At 35.3% G+C, this 26,282-nt stretch overlaps 1 protein-coding gene across 2 annotated transcripts in view; it reads right to left on the bottom strand.

Moving 5' to 3' along the window:
• RBFOX1 (RNA binding protein, fox-1 homolog (C. elegans) 1) overlaps positions 1-26,282 on the bottom strand; it is a 293,981-nt gene that overhangs the window by 46,200 nt on the left and 221,499 nt on the right. The window contains exons 10-11 of one of the 2 annotated variants that reach the window (XM_010578433.1): positions 23,380-23,460; positions 5,708-5,840 (exon numbers count right to left, since the gene is read on the bottom strand). In XM_010578433.1, the coding sequence (XP_010576735.1) occupies positions 5,708-5,840; positions 23,380-23,460 (214 nt within the window). The remainder of the gene's footprint in view (positions 1-5,707; positions 5,841-23,379; positions 23,461-26,282) is intronic. The other variant, XM_010578434.1, reaches the window with a different exon arrangement.

The raw sequence follows: 26,282 nt of genomic DNA, 5'->3' as shown, positions 1-26,282 counted from the left end.
CTCTAATTCCAGGTTCTTGTCTTTCCAGTTTCAACATTTTCTGCAACGAACAAGTTATATTATCTGCTTTGGAAAATTAACTGAGGGCATTGCTGCAGAGAACAAAGCTGGAAGACATAAATCACTATGTGCTGGCAAAACACATTTTTTGTTCTAACAATTGCACATATATATATATATACACATATATAAAGCACAAAGTCCAATGTAAGAGGAAGTTTCTGTAAGCCCAAAGAAATGTATTGGAAAAGACCATAACCACCATAGTAGACGCAGTAGCTTATATTAATTATCCCTTTTTCTTAAATTCTGAATAAGATGTTGGAAAATAAAGCTTCTTTCTCATTTTGAATCTCTTAGAATGTAGCACTCCAAAACAATTATTTTAACAAAGGGGAGCAGATTCTGAATAGTCTCTGTTACTTCTCCACCACCCTCCCCAACTTCACAATTTTATTTAAGGTTGGGGGAGGAGGGATATTCTTCTTTTCAAAGAGAAAAAAAACATATCGCTATCCCCTGTTTTCCCAGGAAAGACACCAGAAGTGAAGATATGGACTGAAAGCTAATTCTCTGTTAGCTTCATCAGAACTGGAAGGAGTGGAGAGGACAAGGTCATCACACACCAAACTTGTGAAGAACTTGAGGCAAATGATGCTGGAATAGAAGGGCTTCTCATTAGTTTTACTAATACTGCTATCTACTACTAATATCTGCTATACTACCAGATATATAGTGACACGTGCTTTTCTTGACAGCAGTATAAAGACGGAACATCATATTCATGATGCTTTACTATTTGGTGAATGATTTTCAAGAATGCTGAGGTACTAGTTGCTGCAGAATTCAAAAGTGATTACAGGTAGCAAAATCAGATCACCTGCTTTCAGTAGTTTGCCAAAGAAAACAAAACCTGCTTCTTTCTCCTTTCTTTTGGCAATGTAAGTACTGCCAACTGCATCCGAAATCGGTCAGATGAGTACGTTTACTAGTAGTTTCTGCTTTATTAGGGCATTTCTTACACCATTAGTAGGCACTTTGTCAATAAAATAGATAAGCCTAGAAAGACACAAATCAAGCCAAGAAGACATTGGTTTTTACATCGACGTCTTTTTCTTTATTTTCTTTCTTTTTTTTTTTTTATCGTTTAAAAATTATTTTGTACAAAACACTATCTAGTACCCAGAGAGAAGCCTGCAAGAAAGGTCAAAGAAGCAGTAAGCTCAAATCCTCCCACATGGAAGCTGCTCCAAGAAAGAAGGTCAGCTTAATATAGTAACCGCTTTTCTCCTCAACCAAGTCACCAATCTTTCTGTGAAGTTCCCGGAGCTCCCCTTGAGATAAGCAGGCAATAGCTCATAGCTCACAGCTCACAGCTACATTCTCCTATACGGACGGGCTCTGCTCTCCATGCACCTCTCATGCCATACACAATGTGACCATCTCTTGCCTCTCTTCCTCCGGCAGCACAGTGGTGAAGCTTAGCTCCCTATGCCATGTAGATCTCCAAACTCTAAATTTCAGCATTCAGTTTTCTCACACAAATGAAGCTTTACTCCCTCATTTCAGTTTCAGTAGATTTTTATGGTACACAAATGAATTATACATACAAAGTTATGAATAAGCTGCACATTGTAGTATTTCAAGGCATTAGAAATTATGCCACAGATACTAAAAATGAAGTATTTTCCTTGAGCTAATAAACAAGATGCTATCTCAAGGAATTAGTGAAATGCCTCACTCGCAAGTAAAGGATGCATTAATTATTTATGTAGTGCTACTTATCTCATGAACACTGATTTCATTTTTAAATGACACATTTTAAAGCATGTGTGCTGTTTTTTGATTTATAAGAAAACAATGGCCTTGAATATGGCAATAATCAACGATTTTCCTCAGACCTAGCAAAGTCTGCCATATTTGCTGTTTCCCAGTAACCATGAGGCACAGCAGAAGAGAGCTTTCCATGTGAATCACATGAACTTGTTTTGCCTAATGACCACAAGATCTTCCAGATTTCTTTACAGCCTGGGACTCATTTCCGTTTCTTAACTTTGTTGAAAAACCCTTTCTAAGAAAAATGTCCCAGTTAGTATCAAACAGGACACCAGTGAACAAGAACAACGACAGATTCAAGGGAGACTGAACAGAAAGGAGGCTTTTGTCACAGAGCAGGGAATCCTGAGACAGCGCTGCTGAGATCAACACTAGTAAGCAGCATGTCAGACTAGTCTGAGAAATAGATGTTTCTAGCTTTACAGTTGATTTCCAAATTTAAAGAAAAATGATTCAGTTTCAGTTCCAAACCTTTGCAATATAAACAGGTAAGTGTGAAGAAGATTATTTCAGATCAAGTATTGTATTTGATTTTAGTAATAAGCTTTCTAAGGTTAATGAAATAAAAAGAAACTATGTAAAAGGTCCTTTCAAACCTCGGCTTTATATTTTACACTTACGTGTGGGTCCTTTTTTTAAAACGAAAAGCACTATTTTTCTAACTAAATGTTGCTGGAATATAATGTAAATTTATAATTAAAATTACATATGTCATTATACATAAGAAACGTCTTTATTTTTTTTTAGTGATTAAAAATATTTTAGTATGAAACTGTTTGCTTGGCTCTAAGGCTGGGCTCCTTCCTTGAGAGAAAAATGAGAAATTGCTACTAAATGAATTGCAAAATATCATTCAAAGCTTTTTCATTTTTCTTATCAACAAATGACATTCCAAGTTGTTTGCTTCCTTCTGTAAGTTGATTCATTCTCTGTGATCTCTTTATTATCTCTGTAATTTTCCTTGACTCCTACTCCCATTGTGACTGAAAAAACCCATTCTTATAATTTATTTTCACTGATTAAGGATTTTTTCTGATGAAAATTTCTTTTTTCTTCTTTGATAGGTCAGAGTACATATTGGGTGAGCACAGAACAAAGCACTGCAAAGAAATTCCAAATTGTACTACTGTATCAGTGAAGTTACTAGCACAAGATCTAATAAACTAGGCCAAAGAAATTATTTCAGCATAAAGCTTTATTAATCCAACTGTGGATCAGTGCAACAGAGGTATGTATTATTTCTGCACTGATCCATGAATTGCAAAAGTTGGAAATTTGTTCTGTGCTTCAGAAAGCAGTGCCACCTTATAAAGCATAGGTGGATGGAGAAAATTAAACCTGACTAATATCTGAACTGAGATCTATCTATAATAAGATAAAGCTTACTAATTGAAAACTTTTGCAGAGTCAAATTGTGTTAGAAAACATACTGACTGGCAAGGTGAGCCCTAAATTACCAAGAGTTCATTCATCTCAGACAGCTGGAAGTCATCAGAACAATGAGAAGATGTGACTTCTTAGTGACGCAATGCCTGGCTCCCTCTGAAGTCAGCTTTAAGGACAGGTCATGAGGGTAATAGGTGAGATCTGTCCAGCCGAACTGTCCAACCATCCTGCAGAAGAATGTAAGAGTGCTGAGCTGACCTCTTGGAACCCAGTTCCGAAACACTGCTGAACCTGACTGCAGCGCAAAACTTCTGTATTAACTTACAACAGGAGTTCGCAATGCTTACACATCTAACTTACTAGCTAAAAATGCCAAAAGTAAGCAGCGCAATTACATGAGAATATAGATGTGTTACACTTGGACATTTACTTCTTCCTGCTGAGTCACTGTACTAACTAAACTATGAAAATGTATGTAACACACACATCTGCACACAGAGCACCCACATGTGGCCCCTTAAATTAAAGAAAATTTTAGTTATTTACTGGTCTGAAAGTATTGACTTGTTTTGCAAATACTAACAAAAAAGTATTATCCAACTCAAAAACTGTATCACACATAGCTGGTATATATTTTCTTATATAACTTTATGACTTTGTGTTAAACTAAGGTATTATGTTCATGACATCATGAAACTGGTAGTAACCCATGTTGTTATCTCACTACATATTGCACTCTATGTTCAAATTTAAGAATTTCTTTTTAAACTAAGCAGAGTTGAAAAGAGTCCACTTTCCTTCTATGCAGCATCCATTTCGTAGCTGAGACATTCAGACAGAAATCAGCTCTTGCAGGGCATTCTAAACTTGTTCCCACCATTGTCATGTATAAATACCTGGCCTAACTCTAAATAAGAGTCTGGGCAACAGCAGAATAACTTTGGTGGGACACCATCCTTGTCCAAAGGTAACTCAGGCAATCTTCAAAAATCATGGTGTCTTCCTCCAGTAGTGGCAATACTGTTTTGCTTATTAAATTAATATTATTTTGCTTATTAAACTGCACAAAACGCTTAAAAAAATAGAATACACTTTTACAAAGTAACCTGATTCTGTGGCATCATTTTTATATTTATTTTTAGAGCATCTTAATTCTCAGAGGTAATAAATGCCCAATGTGAAGGAATGGTCAAAGTGCCTGTGTTAAATATCCCTGAAAATTTAGCTCAATGGTTGACTGACTAGATTAGCAAACTTGTCTAGAAAAAGACGCGCCTTTTGGCTTAATAGAACAAAGGCTTTGTGAGAACTGAGGGAACTAGTGAAGGGCACCCATCTTCTACCGTAACGAAGTAGGACGACAGGGTCTTGTGCTGCAAACTCCCTTACGAGGGGATATCCACAGAGAGAGCAGATGAGCTGCTGAACAGGATTTTAGCGAAGGCAGGGAGAGAGAGAGGCATCACCTTCACTCAAAGATTTTGAAAACCCTTCCTGACCCTTTCTCGGAAAGATCTGGTTGCTCTACAGAGAGGTAGTGGCATATCTGCTTCAAAATTTTATGACAAAATACTATTCTGGCCTGGGATCTGCTAAGTTTTCTGATTTTCCAAACTTCCTGGTTTCTTAATAGCTGAAAATCTTTTGACAATGCTAGGGCTTTTAAGTATCATATGCAGCATACAAAACCTTTCTGTATCAGCATTTACATAGCTACAGAAGAATTTCTTTCTTCCTTCTTTCCCTCAAAAATATACCTTAAAAAAAAATTCTGAAATAACAGATTATTAAATTTCTAGAAATTATTACTATGAATTTCTCTCCTTTGTTCCTTAGTTTACTATTTGATTTTAGTGAATGTAGGTCACTGACAGTGAGATTTTAAGGTGTTATTTAAGCAAATATACTGAAAACCACGTGGCCCTGAGAGAAGCACCCCAGATTTCTATTGTGGTAAAGATGTCAACTAGAAGAACTAAATAAACTGCAATAAATTTAAAAAAAAACCAACCAACCAAACAAAAAACCCCGAACAAGCAAAAAAATGACGAAAAAAGAAAAAAAAACCCAAACCACCCCCAAAACCAAACACACCACTAAGCCTTCAGGTCCAGAGACAACTTTCAGTGGATGATTTGAAGAAAAAGAAGTTAACTTGATCCAACCTCCTTAATAACCAGATGTTTGCAATCATCAAAAATATATCTTCAGCTGAAACAAATTCTCTGTTCCAAAGCATTCCGTTTCTAGGAGCATTTACATAACAATATGTGACATCTGAAATGTTTAAGGTCGCCAACCATGGCAGTACAAATTACAGTCATTTTTCAATACTCCGTGCAAGGTGCACCACTTCCAGCACCGGGATTGGTTGCATGCTGCGTTGGTTTCTGTGGTGAGAAACGATCAGCATGCACCACAGTCACAAAGAGTCTGTAGCCTTTGGAGATTCATGCTAATAGGTAAAAGGGGCCGATCTCCTTACCCGCCGTAGGCTGGAATTGGAGGAGGGGGGGCTGCTGCACGAAACGTGTTGTACACCGTGCGACCTCGGCCTCTTAGATGTGCACCTCTGTAAGCAGCAGCTGCAGTTGCAGCAGGGTAGGGAAATCCTGGCACTGTGAAGAAAAAAAAAAAAGAATGAATGGGAAAGATTCAGGTCAAGCTAGTCTTTTAAAACAAGGGGAATGTAGCAGCATGTTTGTGCTTATATTAAAGCTTGCCTGTAACCGGATGAGGGAGTCGCCTAATAAGTAAACTATTAGTCTTTTAACCAGAGGCCTCACCTTTTTACGCAAAATCTTTGGATGTGAACAGGAGACAGCAAACTGGGAATTTAGATGGCAGTATCATAGGTAGCTCTGATTCTCTTAGAAGTCACTGTTTAAAATAATGTTGACTGTTTCAGCCAACACTGCTACCAGGAGACTCTTGAGGTCTAAGTCACCCAGTTGAGGCTCAAATTGATAATGCCAGAGACATTTCCATCACATTAGTTGATCTGCCTTCAAAAGTCAGCCCTGCTTTTTGAGTGGAGGTGAGATGTTAGACCAGGTGACCTCTAATGATCTAAATAATCCCGTGATTTTACCAATCGAACAGAGCTTTACTTTTGTTCAAAAGTTGATTATTAACTGGGTCTTAATTGGATGCCAAGGGAAACAAAGACAGGGCAAGTGTTTTCTCCAATTTTGGGGGTGTGCCTTGTTCATAACAGTACCCATTATGCCTTCAAAGGCAAGACTTGCATAGTTTGGAAATATCTATCTGAATTCAGATAATATTCAGACCCAAGAGAAACAATTTAGACACATAACAAAGAAATTAACTCTGACATTTTTATATTGTCATTGCCACTAAGTGTAAACATTAATTACCATTCCATGTGAGACTTAAAATATTTCAATCAGAAATTGAACAGTAAAACAGTACTACTTAGAGATGTTTTTCTGTAAAATGTCTGTAAAACTTGTCTCTTCATAAACTTTTTAATTGAAAAATTAAAAAAAAAAAACCCAACTTTCCACTTTACTTTCTCCACCAGTTTTTTAACCAATACTTCATTACTTCATCTCTCCTTTGTCCATCTATTGCTGGCCAATGTTAGAACAGGTATTTTTTGAATGAATTCATTAGTGAGACAGAGAAAATCAAATCCAGCTCTGTTGGCACTCAGGTTACTTCAGTTGTGGTTCACTGTGTTGAACTTTTTTCAGTATGTAAATAAGATAAAAGAAATAAATATTGCTTAGCAAAGCCCTAATAAGAAGCAAGAAAATGGAAGTAATGATGTATAAAAGGGTAAGCTTTTCAAGTCTGAAATATGAATTGATTTCAATCCACATTTGTCTTTCATCTGTTTTAGCATTAAATTTTAAAAGCAGCCTTAAATTTCAAAAACAAAATGAAAAATTCAGAACTTGTAGATGGTGCTGGCTGAAGACATGAAGGAAAATACTGTAATTACGGTGACTTGTCCATTATTGCCTTATTACTGTGGCTTTTGGGCTTTGCTAGGTCCCTCTCACTGACAAAAAGGTTATACAATAATTCTGCAAAGATTTACATATCTGTGATACAACATAATCTTATGGCAATACAAAATAAGTTAAAACAGTCTTTTTAAAAAGTGCAAATACCATATTTTTATTCCTCCTTCTGTAAAAAAAAAAATGCGTGTGAAAATCAGAATGATGAACTTACAGTACTCAGGATATTGTTGATAACTTTGCAATCAACTTTATTTATGAAGCCTTAAAGAAATAGAGTCATGGAAAGCATTTTTTTTGGGGGGGGGGGGGGGGGGAATGAACATATATCTCATATACTTGAAATCTGGATGCTGTAAGTACTTTTGCATATGCAACAACATGGAATATTGAGCAGTATAAATACGGTAGTGCTAGAACCATGACCTACTGCTCAAACTATGTAACTTTTGTCCTTTTCCTGTCCAGGTAAACAGTCTTGCATACAAATTAGTACAATGTGCATACAAAAACGTAGATGATAATTTTCAGTGGACTGAAGATATAAGCAAACATAGTAAAAAGATCCATAGGCTGTGCTGTAGCTCCTCTGATAGAGTGGACTGTCTCCCCATACAAACAGATAAATAAAAGGTGTAAAGTTCTAATAAAATTTCATAGATGGAAGTTAGCAATACATGAGGAAAACATGAGGGTTGGACATCACAGCGTCATTGTTCACTTCTGTCCCTTAGAGAATGTATTTGTGAATGCAACGTGCTGGAGACTTCCTGCCTTGGCTTAAATTAGGTGATGCGGACAACATATATTTCAAACGGTCACTTATCTTAACTCTAATCATGTCTGTTACCTCTGTAAGAGAAACAATGAAGCGGACTAGCACTCCTCAGCATGAAAAGGAAGTGACTTCAGGAGCTATACCAAAGCTCCACAATCATGAATAATGGAGAAAATATGAGAAAAGGTGGCTCTTCACACAACTTCTAAATAAGCCACCATGGAACTTCTGCCACTGGATGTTATGAATGTTAAAAGTTTGAAAGTTTATATGATTGAAAACGACGAACAAACAGTTTCCCTACAGAGAAACAGTATAAAGACATCACCTCTGGTTTAAAAAACCACTCCAAATTGTAGAAAGCTAACAGAATGTTCAAAGAATTATATACCCACACACTAGCTCCAGTCCTACAACTTTTCTTTAGGCATCCGGCTTTTGCTCCTTTCCAAATACAGGGTATTGGACTAGATGGAGAACTAATCTAATCCAGTATGATTACCTCTGTTAAAAGAGCAATATTTAGCTGCAGTCTGCCTGCATTAGAGAAACGACTTCTTTCCACCTAGTAGACGGTCATTTCTAGAAGTAAGTTTCTCCAATAATTTGAGAGTTAATTTGTGCCTTTGTTTTTAATCATGCAAATAAATAAATAAAAAGTCTGGCCAGTATAAAGTGATATCTGAAATGGTGGATATCTTAAATGATAAACCTGAAGGTTGCTATTCTGTAGCTAGCTTTAAAAAACCTGTAGTCTTTAGGGACACTCTTAAACTGCCAAGATTAAGAGAAATTCCTCTGACCTAAAAGCCACTGACAAAAAATTAATGAAGTTTGACAACCTTTGAGCAGTTTGCACAACTTCCCCACTTACATGTGCAGCTATAGTTCTCTACATATTGATAGAAAACACACTTTCACAAGAAAAACAGAGGCAGTGGTAAAGAAAACCAAACCAATTCAAAAAAGCCTAAGCAATGTAAGGCGTGTAACAATGTTACATGCTTACAATACACGGTCTGGAAACTCCTGCTCCAAGATCTGTTTCAGCAATTAATTCTTTGTAATTAACATCTACGTTTGGCAATATTTAAAGCAGCTGTCTTCTTTCAGGGTCCTAGACAATCTTTCTGCTGTAAAATGTACTGTTTGAAATTAACTTACCAATTCCTCCATACAGCCACACACCTTATACAAGTGTGTGAAGAATAGACCTATATCTTGATTTTTCAGAAAAAATGAGTAAATATAGGCCTAATGAAAACCAACTGGAATTGTGCAGAAGTTGTACAGGAGACACTGAGGATATACCTCCGTGAAAGCATGAACTCCTAATGTGGTTTGCACGCATTTTTTTCCATTGAACTGTACCATTCAATCCAGCTGTCACACAGACATATTAAAATATATATTTTGCAATAGTTGTGCATTTGTCCTAAATACTCTTTATTCTTCATGGTGGTGACACCTTGGAAAAAATTACAGGAAGGGCCACTGACCTTAAATATTTGACAGTGGATGGTTCTCTACAAAGAAATGTCACCAGAAAAGCAGTGTGCCCCCATCAATGAACGAGCAAAAAAACCATAATATATTTTTAAAAAATAATATTACTTTTTTATGAGAAAGAAGGCTTTCTTTTATGAAAGAGGAAAAACAGCTAGAAGATAGAGCTAGCAGGAAGAGTCACTTAGCCCATAAGTGTTTACCAAATCCAGAACCCATAATGGCGGTTCAGCATTGATGGGAGATGCTAAGACAAGACAGTGTTTTCTACCATTTTCAAAGGATCTGCAACACAAAGGATGTGTTAGAATTAAAAGCCTGAAGTACTGTAATTGTTTTGCTATGCTTGCCTTGCATTGTCTCCTGAATAAAATCATGAAGCATAAAATGTCTAGAGTAAAGCAAAACTCTGAAAAAGCTTGTAGAAGCAATTAGTAGAAGGTAGAGCAATGATTTGGAGTTCTGTTAGGAAAAGGATGAGACATGATCTTGGAAACTAAGTCTAAGAAATATGGAACCAAGAGTGGCAGTGCAAGGTCTTATGATCAAATGAGGTCTAACAGTACAGATTATATATAAACAGAATTATATCCTTCCCAAAAAATTGATTTGGGTCAGTCTGAAAATCAGAGTATCTGAAAACATGCCTTCTATTTCCAGGTAGTAATAGTAAAGATTAAGATTAGAGGTAAAATAATCAACAAGATCATGTCACCCTAGATCTGAGTTCAGGAAAAAAAAAAAAATTATGCTACTTCAGCACAGCTGAGAAGTCACATGGTTAGGAATATGTAATAACCACAGAATTTATTTTGCTACCAACTTTTTAATATCCTCACCCCAAAATAACTAGCAGAAGAGGCACCATTAGAACACAACTGAAGAATGGACTTCATAAAAACAATTTTATGAAAAGGGCTCTCTCATCAGGAAGTGTTAAGTGCTATTAACCAGCCCCAAAAGTAATGAATGTACTAGCCAGGAGGGGTAAAGGTTTTAATGACTTACAGTTTGTAGGTCAACCTTCCTTAGTGCCTCACTGCCAAACTGCTGAAACTCAGTCAGCGAAAATGCTATTGTAATGGGGTTGAAAATGTGTTTGACTTGCAGCAGGGAAGCATCTGAGTCCAATTCTAAGCAAAAGTACCTTAAATTTATCAAAGTAATTTGATGACTGGAATTCTTCCGACTGTGATAGAGAAAAGGCAGATTTCTCCAACTACACATCGGTGATATGAGGCAATAATACGAGGTTAAAAAGAAAAACTTTTCTAAGGACTATATATAATCAAATATCAAGCCAAAGAAACAATTTACATTTTCATCTAATAGCCCCATCAGTGCTATAGTTATTCATTCAGCTATTCAAATATGAATGAGACTACAGCGGCAACAACAAAACATCAGCTCCTACAGTGGAACTGCAATTTTACTTTTTCAAATTAAAAAAGAAGAGTGAAAACAGTGTGCTGTGGAAGTGCTTGGCTTTGCTTAATATAATTATCCAAAAGCATACAAATCACCTGGTATTACAGCTTAAATGAACATTTTTAAGGAACGTTATGTTGGTAAGATTCCTTCTTTAAACTTATTTGTTCTATTTTTATATTTAAGAAATACATTTTTTTTTAAAAGTATTAGTACAATGAATATTGTCCAACAAGTTCTCTCTTCTGAATACACTTAGTAAACATAGAAGCACTGTAAGGGTATCTCCTTCATCAAACTTCAGTTTAGTTCTCAAACGTGAAAACTGGTCAGCAAATTGCTACATTTAAGCAACTAAAAAGGCCTTTGGAATTAGCAGGATTCGTGTTAGCATATCGGTAAAATTTAGGTAACTAATGATTTCATATAGAAAACAAATATGAGCATAAGGAAGAGGAACTTAATCTCTGTGTTCACAGATGAAATTTAATCAAATCTTAATTTCTCCCAAAAGATGTAAAATAAGCATTGGCTTTACTAATTTTTTATTAAATGAACATGACAGGTAGGTGCACTTTCTAGGCATCATATCTCAACATATCCCTTGGAAAACAAAGGCTGAAGGAACAATGACAAAGCTTGAGTTCCCAAAAGGATGAATATAACCTAGTAAAAAATACTTAAGGGTTATACACTGTGTATTAAAGTTTTAAAGCTTTGGGATAGATGGAAGAGAAGCAGATGCAAAAAACAACAGGGGGCAGATTTTGTATCAAAGCCATAAAAATATACAGCCATTTTAATGGGCAATTATTCTTTGCATTTGTGCTGTGGTTTGAATTTGTATGAGAGTGCCATATGCCTCAAGAAAGGTGTGCCATCAAAATGGATGAACGAATCTACCTCTCATCACTCCTAAGCTCTCCTTCTTTGTGCAGACTATCAGGTCATCTGCCATCAAGAGTTTTCAAATGTTTTATGGTGAAGAATTTTAATGTTACGCCATGTTTGCATCAGTTTACAGCTAATTTACTGCAACACAGTTTAACTGTTAGAAAGGCAGGGAGACACATTTACATTATTCCATTCCCATAGTTCAGGAGGTATTCCTTATGAGGGAAGGCTAAGCAGAATAATCTATATGATATTATCTGAAATTCCAGGAACAGAATCAGGAGTTTATCCCAATGTAGGCTGTGTAGTAAGTTTTCACTTCACAATTATAGTAATAAGTAGTATTACTTAGCATTCTTTATAAGAATTATAAGAACTGTGTTAAAGAGGATGTGTGCAGATCTTTGCATTTAAATACACAGTCCAAAATACAGTGCAAGTAAAATTTAAGCTCTGTTACTACAGATTTTAACATAAAAAGGCTTTTATATTTTATATACATATATGGATTCTTAAAATTTCAGGGTAAAAAAAATCTTCAGAAAGTTCACAATGTTTAAAAATAGTAAGCTGAAAATACATTTTTTCACCTGTCACTTTTGTGAGATGATTGTCCCTGCGATCTAGTTGTGAATTAACTTAATCCAAAGGAAATTTGCCATATATGTCAAATACAGTCAGAACTGGTCACCTCTATTTATTTAATTCACAATCTATTTATTTTTTGAAACACACTTAAAGTCAGTATGACAATAATTTCCTTACTATTGCACAAAAATATATGTCAGTATTAAACACTGTTGTTTAGGAATGAATAAATCGGTATTTTGGACAAACCATTACTTATAGGACATTCTCATTTGAAATGCATTGAAAAGGAAAACAAAAATCTCTAATTAATGTACAAGCCTAATCACCATTCTCCACATGGAAGAGTAATTTTTCACTGTTCATTTGCTCAGTGTAATCTCAAAACTGACATAACAGAAAAGCAATGGCCTATAAATCTGCTCTCATTTGTTTCTTTAATATTCATATTCCACTGAACTACAGCTGCTTGTTGCTGCAGTCTATTACAACATGCAAAACTGTCGATAAAAATATTATGAAAGGCAAGATGTGTTTCTTCATGGCTCTGTGTGCCATTTGTTTTGAAAAAAACAACAATAAATGACTCATGGATTGTCTTTTAGTTTGCTGCACGCTGGGCGATTAGTGATTAATTACCTTGCTGCAAATTGACACGGCACAAGGAAATTGACACAGCTCTGATTAATTAACTTTTTATGTCAGACAGCGACTTATAAAGCACTGCGCACTGTAATTGAATCCCTTCACACAACACTACTGCATTAAGTTTCCAGTCAAATCCAAATTAGCACCAAATTTTACATAAATTTGGTGAAACTTTTTATAACAAGGTAGACCCTGAAAGGTTACATAAATATTTTTGGAAAGAGGACAGACAGCTTCTTTAAGACACTGTTTTCAACTATTTCATCCTCAGACATATGAAAACCAAGATTTGTTAGATTTTTCCATACCAAACCATCAACAAAATCAAATGCACTCAAAAAACATGCATAAAATATTTCAGTAAAAAGCAACCTCCTATTTAATGTGCTCATTCTTATGTTAAATTGTAGGAAGACACTTAACTGTTCCAACAAAACTTCTTACTTGGTTAACTTTAGCTTAAATTTGCTTCCAGATCTAATTGATCTACTATTTCAACAATGACTTGCATATACTGAATTCACACTTAAGTTTTCTTTATACTTATTTTCAGTATATAGGGAATTATTCTTTTCCTCTGCTTCCCTTTGTTTCATCTCCTCTAATATACAAATAAACAAACCACCATTAGTTTCTATATGTATTGATACCATTATATGCCAGGAATTTACAACCTTAGCAGCAAAGTCTTGATGCCAAAGCCTGGAAACTGTCTCATATTTTGTCTAAACTTTTTCACTGTGGGGGTGACTGAGCACTGGCAGAGGTACCCAGAGAGGCTGTGGAGTCTCCATCCTTGGAGATATTAAAAACCTGTTTGGATGTGGTCCTGGGCAGCCTGCTTGAGGTTACACTGCTTGAGCAAGGTGAGTGGACAAGGTGACCTCCAGAGGTTCCTCTCAACCTCAGCCATTCTGAGATTTGGTCATTTGGTGATTCTGTCATTATCGGAAATTCCCATATATCTCATCCCTCTTTTACTGGGCTATATATGCAGCCACCTGAAACCTTCAGACATCAAGGGATTTCTCTTAACACACAGAAGAAAATGAAGGATGAGGAGGGATTAAAAAAGACCAGAGAAGAAGATTTAGATTTTTTTTTGTAAAGCTATATAATTACACCAGCTTACAACTTTGAATAAAAAAAATGCTATAATTGGTGGACAAATTACTTAGTGTACTTAGTAACAAAATAAGAATACTGCATAGTTGATGTTACAAAGAACACAAATAGTTGATATACAAAGAATAGTTGATTTTTCACAAAAGAAATGACTAACAAACAAGAAAAAGCTCAGTAGGTAAAAACAAACAACAAAGCAACTAGGCCATAAAGGAAAAGAAACAGTAGAGATCAAAGAAGCCACATCTGATCTTAAATTAAAGAACAATCTTCAAATACAGATGATCAAACTGATCAATAACTTGTCTTGTGTTCCTAGTTGTTGGACATCTAAAAGCTCCAAGCAAATGGAAAAAGTCCCCTGTGTCTAGCTAAACACTGTTTCTGAGACAAAGTAAAAGGGACATGGCTCTGGAAAACTAGATGAAGAGTAGCACTACTATAAAAAAGATGACAAAATTTCGCAATTTGAATGTTTATGAAAGCCAATTATGTGGTGACAAGAAGTTCTGTCTGGATGACACAAGGATTACTAAAACTCAACAGAATTATTAAACTGTAAAAAAGAACATTGTCAGAATGTTGTTGGGTTGGGAACAATTTAGGCAGGAAGTGACTGAGGAAAAAAACAGCTATTAACCTAATCCAATCCATAAGGGAAAAAAACATCAAAACAAAGATTTGCACCTGCAGAGTCATATAGATATTAAAAATGTTAATTCCTCAAAAGTACTTACTATTTGTGAAATTCAGGTTGAAGAATTTTGCTGTATGCAACATGGTTTTAAGCGCCATGATTTAATAACAACCGTCACACAATGCAAGAAAGAGTGACACTGAAGTAAGTCTTTATTTGAAAGCAAATCTTACAGACTAAGCTGAAAACCACAAAATTAACAACTTTACATCTGACAGACAGAATGATTTGAGATGTATAGTCAACTGTGAGTGCCTACCTACTAAAAATGAGTTACACAGCATCTAGAGTGCAAAACTAAGGAAACATCAGGAGCCTGCACCTAGGACTCTACACAAAGGATCTTACGTACAATAACATCATAGATTATGATGCAAACAAATACTAAATGTAATTCTCACTAATTAGCTGCATAGTGAGAGCAGTAAGTCCAAACAATCCTATTGTCCTAGCTCACTGGTTAGTCACGAGCACTGCCAGTGGCCAAGTGCCATACCTCCATTAACAGGAAAGCACTAAGTTAAGACATGAGATGCCCAACTGTCCTTGGTCAAATATAATTTTTATTATTTGAACTAAAGGACAAAGATACTGTCCACAATTTACTATTAAAAATGTAATGCACACCTTTCTAGTCATTTCCCACTACCCAGGTGTAGGATGGTATAGAAGTTAAAAAAAGTCAGTGGCACACAATTCAGGATATGTCTATCTTTATAAAACTCTTAAGCATGCTAGTTCAGACAAACTGCACCATCACTAAACAGATTAACAGAAGAATGAGTATAAACAGCAAGGTACTTAAAAACAGATTTGCAGGAGTGAAATGAAACCCATGTTTACAGATTCTGGATGACTACAATACATCTTACTGATGACTTATTAGTCACCATTTAAAATACTGATAGACAGAAGGTAAGAGGATAGTTATCCTGAAAATAGTTACAGAAGGGAAATATACAGTGCTGTAACAAGAATTTCAGGCAATGCTACCAAAAAGCCCCAAAGAGGTTCACTTTACAGTTTAAAAAGGCTGATACTTAAATCCAGAATATAACATAACACATATAGATATAATTTACTCAATTATGTTAATTTTGTATTATCTTTATAACTATCTGACTTAGAAGTCAGTGGAGTTATCCTCCATTCAGATTTGTGTAACTTTGTTCAAAGAAAGGTCCAATACAATGGACCAAAACAGTGTTTAAAAACCTTCTAAAGACATTTCAACAAGAGATGACATCAATATGTTTCTCTGGAAGCAATACATAATTTTTCAACCTTTTACACTTCTATACATGGCGGGGGGGGGGGGAATTTTGGAAATAAATTAATAAACTTCCCTTCCTACTTATTGGTATCTTCCTTATTTAAAGTTCCACGTAGACCCACTATATTTTAACATACAGACCAGGAAGGGCACTTGTCACATTATTCCTGGGTTACTACCAGGTGATTCTCTTTCCTTTATAAATAAAGGCAATTAATTAATTCAGGAAGCACATTAAAAGACAGTTTGACCCCTAAATGTTCAGTAATGAGTTTTTTGTAGCCTGGAAATGATACGTGTGATTGGTGCACGCAGATGTATGGACATTTCCCTTTGGGCAGGATTTTTGCACTGTTTCATTCATGAATCTCAGTCCTACAACGGTTAAGTTGGCTTAATCACAGAACTCCTTTGCAGGGTTACTCTACTTTTTTCCTATGAAACAATAAAAAGCAGACAAAACCACAAACATGTAAATACAATCTACTAATATATTTTTTAATTGTGATGAAGTGACCTGCCATTCCATTTTAGTTTAAGAGAAATTAAAAATCGAGTTTGCAGAAACCTTTTTACATTTAATTCACAAACACTGTAACATAAGCAAATTATTTATACCATATGAATACTCATTCTTTAAACTGTTCCTGACCCATATACAAATTCAAAATGGCAAGCTTACTAAACAGTCTCTCCCTTACCAATAACAGCAAAATCACAACACATAAATTAAGAAAAATTACAACAATAAAATCAGAACAAATTAATCATTGATGTCATTACAATAAAGCATATGTCCATTTGGATTGAATACTGTCAGTCATGTCTTACATACAAAACCCAGAAAAGGATATACTAAATGCCAGGAACACCTACACTTCAGTTGCTTGGAGTCTCAGGGTAATACTATCATAAGACTATCATCATTACAATATAATTTTCAGGTAATTACATGTGTCCAACAGATTAAACCTGACAAAATCAACTGAATCAAGGTTTCTAAACTGAATGTTTCCACTAATGATCCTGCTTAGAAGCGCACTTTAAATCACCTTTTGAAAATTTCTATTTTCCCCATGTAATATTTGTGGTACTGGAAATATCCCTGAATATAATAGAAATGTCAAAGGTCTTACTTCAATCCATTAGTAATGCCACAGAAAAATAAAACCTGGAATGTCTTCGCTGAAACAAGAAACATGAAAATAGTTTCATACAGCATTTTTTAGGTAGTTTACTAATATTTATAAGTTAAGGAACCTACTTCTAAGGGAGGATATTCAAGAGACATATTGAATAGACAGGCTTTACTTATTTTTCATTTCTGTAGCACAATGAATCCTCAGATAGACTATCGGATGTGGTATTTATACTTAGTATTTACGATTTTCCTTATTTATTCCATGCATAGCAACGAAGTCTTGAACTATCCTCCACCTATGAATCAAAGCAAAATACCCACAGGAAAAAAAAATAATTTTTTTAAAAACAGTGCATGTGTCTGTCATACATACGTGTTGGTAAGTTTTTAATAGAGAACATATATAAAAAGCAAAATTCCCATATTATGTAATTAATACTTTAAGCTTCTGCTATAGATTTTCCTTCTCTCCTGGCATATAAAACATAACTTTGGATCAGTAGGATTATTAGGATAATTTAGGAACATTTCAATGCCTGCTCTGAAGTAATGGAATCTATTTTCCTGATTTGCTTTAAAAGAACTTGAGCATTAAAAATATTTCTTGTCAAAAATATTACAGGACCAAAGGTTTCCAGGGAATATTCTGAAAGAACTGCCTTCCCACCTTTCAAAAACATCTCATCTTTGCCTTGTTGTTTTCTGGTTGCTCATAAGCTAAAATCCCAGGGCAACATAGTTTATTGTTTTAATATCTGTCTGACGCAAAGCAAAAGTATTCTCTGGTGAGTGCTTATCTGTCATATGTACTTCTGTGAAAGGAATATCAAGACAAATAAGATGTTCTAGGGCATATCATGGGATTATGAATTTGGCACTGACTGAATTCTGTTTAAAAATAGTTGAAATAAATACAAAAAATATCTACACTGATATTTTGAGGATGGGAACTTGAAGTGCATTGGGGTTTAAATATTTTCATTATAAAGGGTTTATACTATTTTAGTATGAATAGAGAATGAATACTCAAGTCCATAAATGGGACAGACAAAACAAGAGGAAGAAATATTCATAATTGAAACAGTTAAAACAGTACAATTCTATTCTAAGGATACAATGGTCTGTGAACTTACTTTGTATTAATTAAACTCAATGTAATGGCATTTTCTATATTGAAATGAATAACCAGTGATCTGGAAATTCATTTAGACCATTAGGTTAATTACAGAAACTGATGGAAGTTTTATCAGACAATTACTATTAAAGAACATGAACAATGTGGGACAGATTTATAAGCATTTGTACCACCTCAATCATTTTTGCTGAATTCCACCACCACTCCTTACAAAACCGTAATCAATATATCAATTAAAAAACGGGCCATCAACTTCATTTGCCATTGAGTATGATAAAATAAAATACATTAATCTCTGATTTCTGCATGTTCGTATTTTTTCCTCCTTTTAATTCTATCACTTTATTGCAATATGAAAGATTTATTTATTTTTAATAAAAAAAGAAAATTTATGGAAAAAGAGCATGTACATTTTGAAGCTGATAAGCATGCTTGTTGAAGATAAAACCACTCTAACATTTAGAAAATGTAAGCCCAAACTGACATCAGTTTAAAATGTACTCATTGAAGTCAAGGCAAAATTCTTTTATGGACATGCAAAACATTTGGGAAATACAGGCATTCACATGGGCATCATTCTGAACAAAGGCATGCAGCAATTTACTATTTTACCATATATGTGAGCTATTCGGTCCCGTGAACTGTCCCTTTAATACTTGCTTAGAAAAATCTACTAATAGTTACACATCTGATAACTCAAGTATCTTTATTTTCACTTGGTGCTAAAATAAAGCCTAAAAGTTACAAAGATTAACGCTCTGATTTAGACTGTGAAAAATATTTAGCTGCCTTTGAACCTTCATTAAAATTCATAGTCTCTCTCCCATTGCCTTCCATGGGACCTGGGTTTGCACAACTGTCAATTTTTGAAAAATGTGATGCACAGCTTTAGGCTGGCTTCCTCGCCACACCAGCTAGTGCTTAGCGAGCCCAAGAACGTTGATTAGTTATTCCAGAGCACAAAGAGGTTTTCTACTGGCAGGTGCATCTCCTTTTCCATCCCCTGCCATGACAGGGCAAGGGAGGTTCTCAGGAAAACAGAGCCGGGCTCTTCACAGAGGCACACACTGGGAAGACAGAGACAACAAACATAACTTGAAAGAAGAGAGATTTCCACTGTTCAGACATTCACGCCCTGGAAGAGGTGACCCGGAAAGGTTGTGCAGTCTCCATCCTTAAAGGTGCCCTGGTGCCACCTGGTCCTTCCAACCTGCATTATTCTATGAGACTATGATTTCACCTCTTCCTCCTTTCCCGTGTTTTGGCTCTCATTAACTTCTATTTCATTCACATTTTCAGGCACTCGAAAAATGGGGAAAATAGGCACTAAACAGCTTTTAAAAGTCCTTGCATCAATTCAGATTTGTATTTTTGCCTTTTTTAACCATACATACCCAGCTATATTACTGTCCTTTGTAGAACAATGATACAGATATTCAGTGACAGAACTTTTTTCTTCTTTTGAATCTTCCTTTTGTCCAGCAGGATCTTAATATTCTCATGGATCCTATTCTCGAGTGGCTTCAACTTGGAAAAGTTCCAAAATTTTTCTTGATACCTTTCCTATTTAATAGTAGATACAAATTTCTTCAGGATTTTAAAAGTTCCTGTGGAAGAAACTAGTCTAAAGAAGTGGGGGCAAAAAAAGACTGTCAGTTATGTGCAGCCAAACTGTTTGATTTACAAAGTTTCGGTGAGGTATCATGGGCCTCCAGGAAGCTTCCAGTGAATGCTTGCTTACTTGCTGGGACTTGGTGTACTCTAATCTTTACTTTCTGGGTATATCTCCTTAGACACTTGTCTACATTCTACATTAGGAAAATTTTGAGGGATTTAACTGAAATCAGTTGTATTAGTTCTGTCCTCGAGATGCCAATACTATGGGAATCTACAGCAGCCAAGATGAGACCGTGAGCTTCCCTACTTTGGTTGTCTCAATAAGGCAAAGAATCTGTCTGTCCCACCAAGGGATGTGAACATATTTGCGTGCTGAAACTAGGCTTTCTACATAACAAATTGTCTATTCCCAGAATAGATGTGCAAATGAAAAACTGATCCAGGTCCCATCTTCTGCTTCAGCGTTAGAGAACAGATGAGGCATGAGAGACTATTGCTACTGATTTGTTCCACTGCTTGCAGAAGAAACAGCTCATTTCTTCCTGTATTATGCAAAGGGCCAGAAGTGATGGAAGGAAGCAGAGCCATGTTTCCACCTCCTGACATATTCAGAGGTGTAACTAATCACTGTACTGGGAAATGTACAATGTGATACATAAAATACATCCTGGGGAAACAAAACATCAGAAGGGAAAGAGTAGCTCCAAGAAATGCATTCTTCTTTCTGGTTAGCCAAAAAATGGGGTAAAAATATTCAGAGTCATCAGAGACTACTAGCGACCAATACAATTAAGAAGACAAAAAAATTAAGTGAGAAATAAAGCTAGTCAAATTTTAAAAAATGTATTTTACACCCATGTTTCAGTCCTTAATTCCTTCTAGAATATAACTCAGGAGCAAAAGATGAACAGTCAAGTTAAGGACAACATTTCTAAAAATGGGGACTATGCTCTTCCAAATATCTGAAAATTCCTAAATGCCATTAGCATTTAATGAACTCCAAACCTCTCAAACAGCTTTAAAAATCTCAGCTGACTCTTTCCCTTCTGTTAAAACAATTACAGATTTAAAACCTCTGAATTCTTACATTGTAGGCTGTTCTAAAATATTACACAGTTACAATACCAAAAGTAAGAGAATAAATGATTAACAAATTATTCAAAGATGAAGGCTGCAATATTGTTGTCTACATGGAATCATAATAGTGAAAGTATTGATCTCCTAGATGTTAATGTTGACTTATCAGTTATCATTTCAGTATTACAAATGTGCATAAAAATGGAATATAGAAGATCTTTAAAATAATAAAAGAAAGAAAATGGGACAAAACTCGAGCTTCATTTCTATTCACTTCTTAGAATTTCTTATAGAAATGGAACTATTTTACATCTTTACTGAAAGTTTTGTAATAAGGAGAAATAAAAAAACCAATTACAATCATTCGTAATTGTAGTAATTTCGTATTATTAGGAGTTGTGACCCTGTGGGGGGAACTACATTTTGGCAATAAGAAATACTATACATAATAAAAGAAAAATCATGACTTGCAGACACACAGGTTCAACAAAAGTGTAATAATTTCTACTGCAAGGGCTACTAGCAATCTCTGTTATGAAACTGTGTATTACACATTGCCCAGTGGGAGGCAGATAGGCAAAGTCTGTTTACTTATGTATTTGGCATAATTGAAAACAAACAGGTGTTTGTTAGGATATCATTATTCAAGGAGCACCACTGCAAAATAAGATTTTTCAAAGGATTGACTCATGAGACATAATCGAAACAGTGAAGTATAGAGCTTAGCTAGCTATACAATGACTATCTAGGGATTAAATAACAGTGGAAATACTGTACAATGTAACCAGCAACCCCAGAAATAAATTTCCTAGGACAGAACTCAGTGAAATCATAGGAGCAACAGGGCAAACTTAAAAAAAGGCTTTATTTAGAGTAATTTCCAGAAAATGAGAAACAAACACTGCCATCCCACCCCACCCCGCAAAAGAAGCTCCCTAACAGCGAGATGAATGAAATGTCTGCATAATTTTCTAGGAAAAGAATTTCAGCCAAAGATTGGTATTTCAGTCAAAAGACTAGTCAAAAAGGAATAGTGCACCAAAAACGTAAAAAAGGGAACATTGATTTAAACAGTAAGTATTTCATGTCTGTGGTACTACAAGGATTAAAAAGAACCACTGCTTGGGAAAGGTGACATAGTACAAAATATTCTTGGAGCATCTGGAAGCAAATGCAGATTTAACTGATATTTTCATTTCCAATTTAAAACACTTCATATATTTTGTTAGTTTGCTGTGTATTTGTAGGCTCCTGATTTGAAGGTAGACCCCCATATTTATACTGTAAAAGCAGCAGCTCTGGGGATGATATTCACAGCCTTTGACATAAGAGAGTTACATGACTGTAGAGATGATTGCTATGGAACTTTTTTGTCCTCATTCCTGGTTTTAATTAATAAAAAAAAAAAAATCCGTAATCTAGATAAGCTTTAAGAAAGTAGAACTGCATTCTAGATTGATAAAAAGCATATCTGATAACATTAAATCAGACAATGTAAAATATTTTCTTTATGGAGGACTGCTAAGAACATATAACAAATGCTGCTGTTCACCCTATTTCAGCAAGCAGCAATTATTACTATTCCATTTAGCTAGAGGCTTCTTATCTGACTAGATTGCAGAATGGGCATCAGTGGTACCACCCATACAATCTGCAACACTCTCAGAAGAGTCAGTTCTGCTTCTGCTTCAGAATTCTAGAGGACACATTTCTACTCCAAAGTTTTGTACAGAAAAAAGGCTGATGGCAGCATCTATTGTTTCAGCTTGTCTTTGCTATTTTTATTAGGGCCGCTTTTTATAATTCAAAAAACCCACTTGTACACAGTCTTTTAGCTTTTGTAAAAAAACCTTCATATCTATTTGCTTCCTGACACAGTCAAATGGTGGCGTGATATAAGACTTTTTGTTTATTAAATCACAGTTGTGACCAGGATAGAAAAAGAAACACAACTTCATCTTCTACACAAAATGCAGAGTGCGCAACAGTACTGGATTCCAAAAAATTTCACTGTTACTATAGAGCTTTTGACCATTTCTGTAGAACATTGCAATATAGGTTGTCTTTTTTTTAAATAAAATATACTCTGAGGATAAAGTTGCAACTGCATTACCTGTTGACATTACTTGCATATGTTTATAAATACCACATTTACCTTAAAAAGAGCTATTGGGAAAGTTTACATTTTTAGGGGGCTTAATTCACATTAATGTGCTTTTGTCACAAAACAGAACAAAACAAGAGCCATAACACTAGCTTACTTGTGGATGTGTATACTAGTGAACTGGGGGCACTGTACACGGGAGATCCCTCCTGGTTTGCCTGGCACAGCAGCACCCTGCCTACAAGAAAGAGAGAGAGAGTGGTATCTGGTTTTGGAACACTCAAACTAAACCTCAGTTTTCATCTCAAAACAGAAATAAAGTCATAACCGGAGCGGTGCAGTGAAGCAGGGGCACTTCTTGTCCTTCGACTTCAAAGCAGAAAGAGCCCCAGCCAACATGTACAATATTACATAGGAAACAGCAAACCACAGCCATCCCCCCAAATACAAACACCCCTTTTTTGTGCCACGAGGACGGTGGTGCCCGCCCTGAGCGTTCGCGGTGCGCGCCAGTCCCTCAGCCCGCTGCTCTCTCTCCCTCTCTGCCCTGTCTCTCCAAAACAGAAGGTGCCCCGTTAGCTCTGCGGCTGACGGGAGCCAGCAGCCCACCCACACCACCCACCTCCTGACTTCTCACCGCCCAAACCTGGGCCAAAATGAGAGGCTACTCAGGCGAACACAGCAGATAAATCAGACCGCAAAGCTCCCACATACAGATGTAAGGCCAAGTATGATCTCAGTTGTATTGCTTAAATTAACACTGGTGCAAGTGATTACTAATACATGCGAAGATTTCAGCAGGTTTTCATCAAATGAGAAATACATAAACACAAGCTACCTTCCAGTACATAAGCTGGATTCAGGATTAAGAACAAAACCAACTAAAAGAAATGAAAACTTTTTTTTTTTTCTTTTTAATAAAGGAAAAAAAAAGTTAAAGCAATAACCAAATCAATTTAAAACAACACTTTTGCAATGCATGTTCATTTTGAACAAATGACACAAGTTTAGGCTTGTTTCCTCTTTTTTAAATGAGCTTAAATAAAAAGCCTTACTAGTTCAACATCTTTCTTAAAATGATATTTTAGCAGTTTTAGCTGAATATGGATTGAACGTTGATTAGAGGTACAACTTTGATTAGGAACAACTGTACTTTCACACTAGGAAAAAAACTTCTGCACTTCTGGAATACAGTCCACCAGGAAAAGCAGGATGTGACACACCTCTTTTTGCAGATATATGTGTATATATCTGTACATACACACACAAAATTATATATATACATACACTGACATACTTCAAGCTGTCAGGATTTGTGAATCATGCAATTTCAAAAATATTAAATCTACGTGAAGATTTGTGAGACTTTAGAAGTTGTGCATTGACTTATAAGCAATGTAACTCGACAGAGTTGAGTCAAATATGTTTGGAAGGATAAGATTAATTACAAATGGTAGGCATGTTTTCCATATAGTATTACAAGAGCAATTCTCAACCTACATTCAGTTACCAGACCAGAGTTCTTTCAAAAAATGTTTTAAAAAAATTTCTGTCATTAACCAGTTCTTTGATTATTGCTTGCAGCTGTCAGTTGGAGTAGAAAGACAGGAAATACTAAAGGAAAATAATTCTTGTAATTTACACAATTTAGCTAAGACTGTGAGCACTGGAAATCTCACGAAATATTATGCTTCCAACCTTCCCAGACAATAGCATACCCTTAACTAACAGGATTTGGAGATGCTTGCTTTTTTCCAGCTATCCACTACTAATCTGAAAGATAAAACAAGCTAAAAAAATTTTTTCCTTACTTTAAGACAGCACATAGTTGACTATATTGATATCTATCTCTGTCAGCCTTCCAAAAAAATCCACAACTGGAAGATATTCAATGAACATATACCTACTGAGATCCTAATGGCAAGCATCAGTTTCAGGCTGGTAGATAAACAGGACCTATCGACACACTTGCTTGACACTAGGAATGTGTACATTGGAATATGGAGGTATTTAGCACCATAAATGCTTCAAAACTTGTGCTACTACAGAAGCCTGAAAATGAAAGTGAGCTGAAGATACAGAGGCATTCATTCAGCTGAGTGAAATCTGGAAAGGAATTATTAAAATCAGTAATTTTCATTAGATTTTAAGAATAATGTATCTATATATATTTACTAAACTTACTTGAAGTCATTAAAGATAAAGGTTTTCAGAAATTGAAGATTACAGTTTATTTATATTATTCAACATAAACTCTAGATGACACTTTGTTCGCTCCATGGTCCATAGATATTTTCCAGTTTTTTGCAGCTAACATTCTTACATTTTTTCTGATTTCATCTCATACAAATCTAATTTTCCCTACTCTAGTCTTCTACTTTCTAATGAAAGTACTTCAAAACAGATGCCTTTTTCATCCATGCTACAAGAGTGTATTTAATTTGTTGCACAGAGCTTTCTAATTATATTTTGACAATCTGCCTTCGAATTCGTACACAAAATTAATAATAATACCTAAACCACTATTATTAGATTTTATTAGAAAAATGTGGAACTTTTTAATCTACTTTTGTGAGAAAAGATTATTTATGCTGCATCTAATTTTGTTATTAAAAGTATTAAAATTGTAATTAATACAACTGGGGAAAGATTGAATTATTTACAGTAAGATCTTCTGGATAAACCTCAGAACATTGAAACAATCCGTAAATTCCCTAATGGAAAAAAATATATATTATTTTTCCTCTGGAATACTAAATTCTAGCATGACAGAATAAAAGTGGGTTTTTTTTAAGAAAGAGGATCTTCATATAAATTTTTTAATATTTCTGTTCAAACTGTTAACTTAATAATATCGTGGAACTGATGAACTTCAAAAAATTAGTGTCATGCAAGAGCTCATCCTTAATTCTGCAATGCCTTCTGTACCAGAATATTTAAGGCTGATATTTTCTCCTTAAGAACAATCTGCATGCTTTTTTCTAATATAAGCATCTACTTATTTGGTCACAGCAGATGTGACCAGTGATACAGGCTTTTGGAGATCACCAGCTGAAAGCC

Source organism: Haliaeetus leucocephalus, unplaced genomic scaffold, assembly GCF_000737465.1.
Source record: "Haliaeetus leucocephalus isolate CR32 unplaced genomic scaffold, Haliaeetus_leucocephalus-4.0 Scaffold636, whole genome shotgun sequence".
Classification (NCBI taxonomy): domain Eukaryota; kingdom Metazoa; phylum Chordata; class Aves; order Accipitriformes; family Accipitridae; genus Haliaeetus; species Haliaeetus leucocephalus.
The sequence above is the reverse complement of the archived record's forward strand: the minus strand, read 5'-3'. Positions and strand labels throughout refer to the sequence as shown.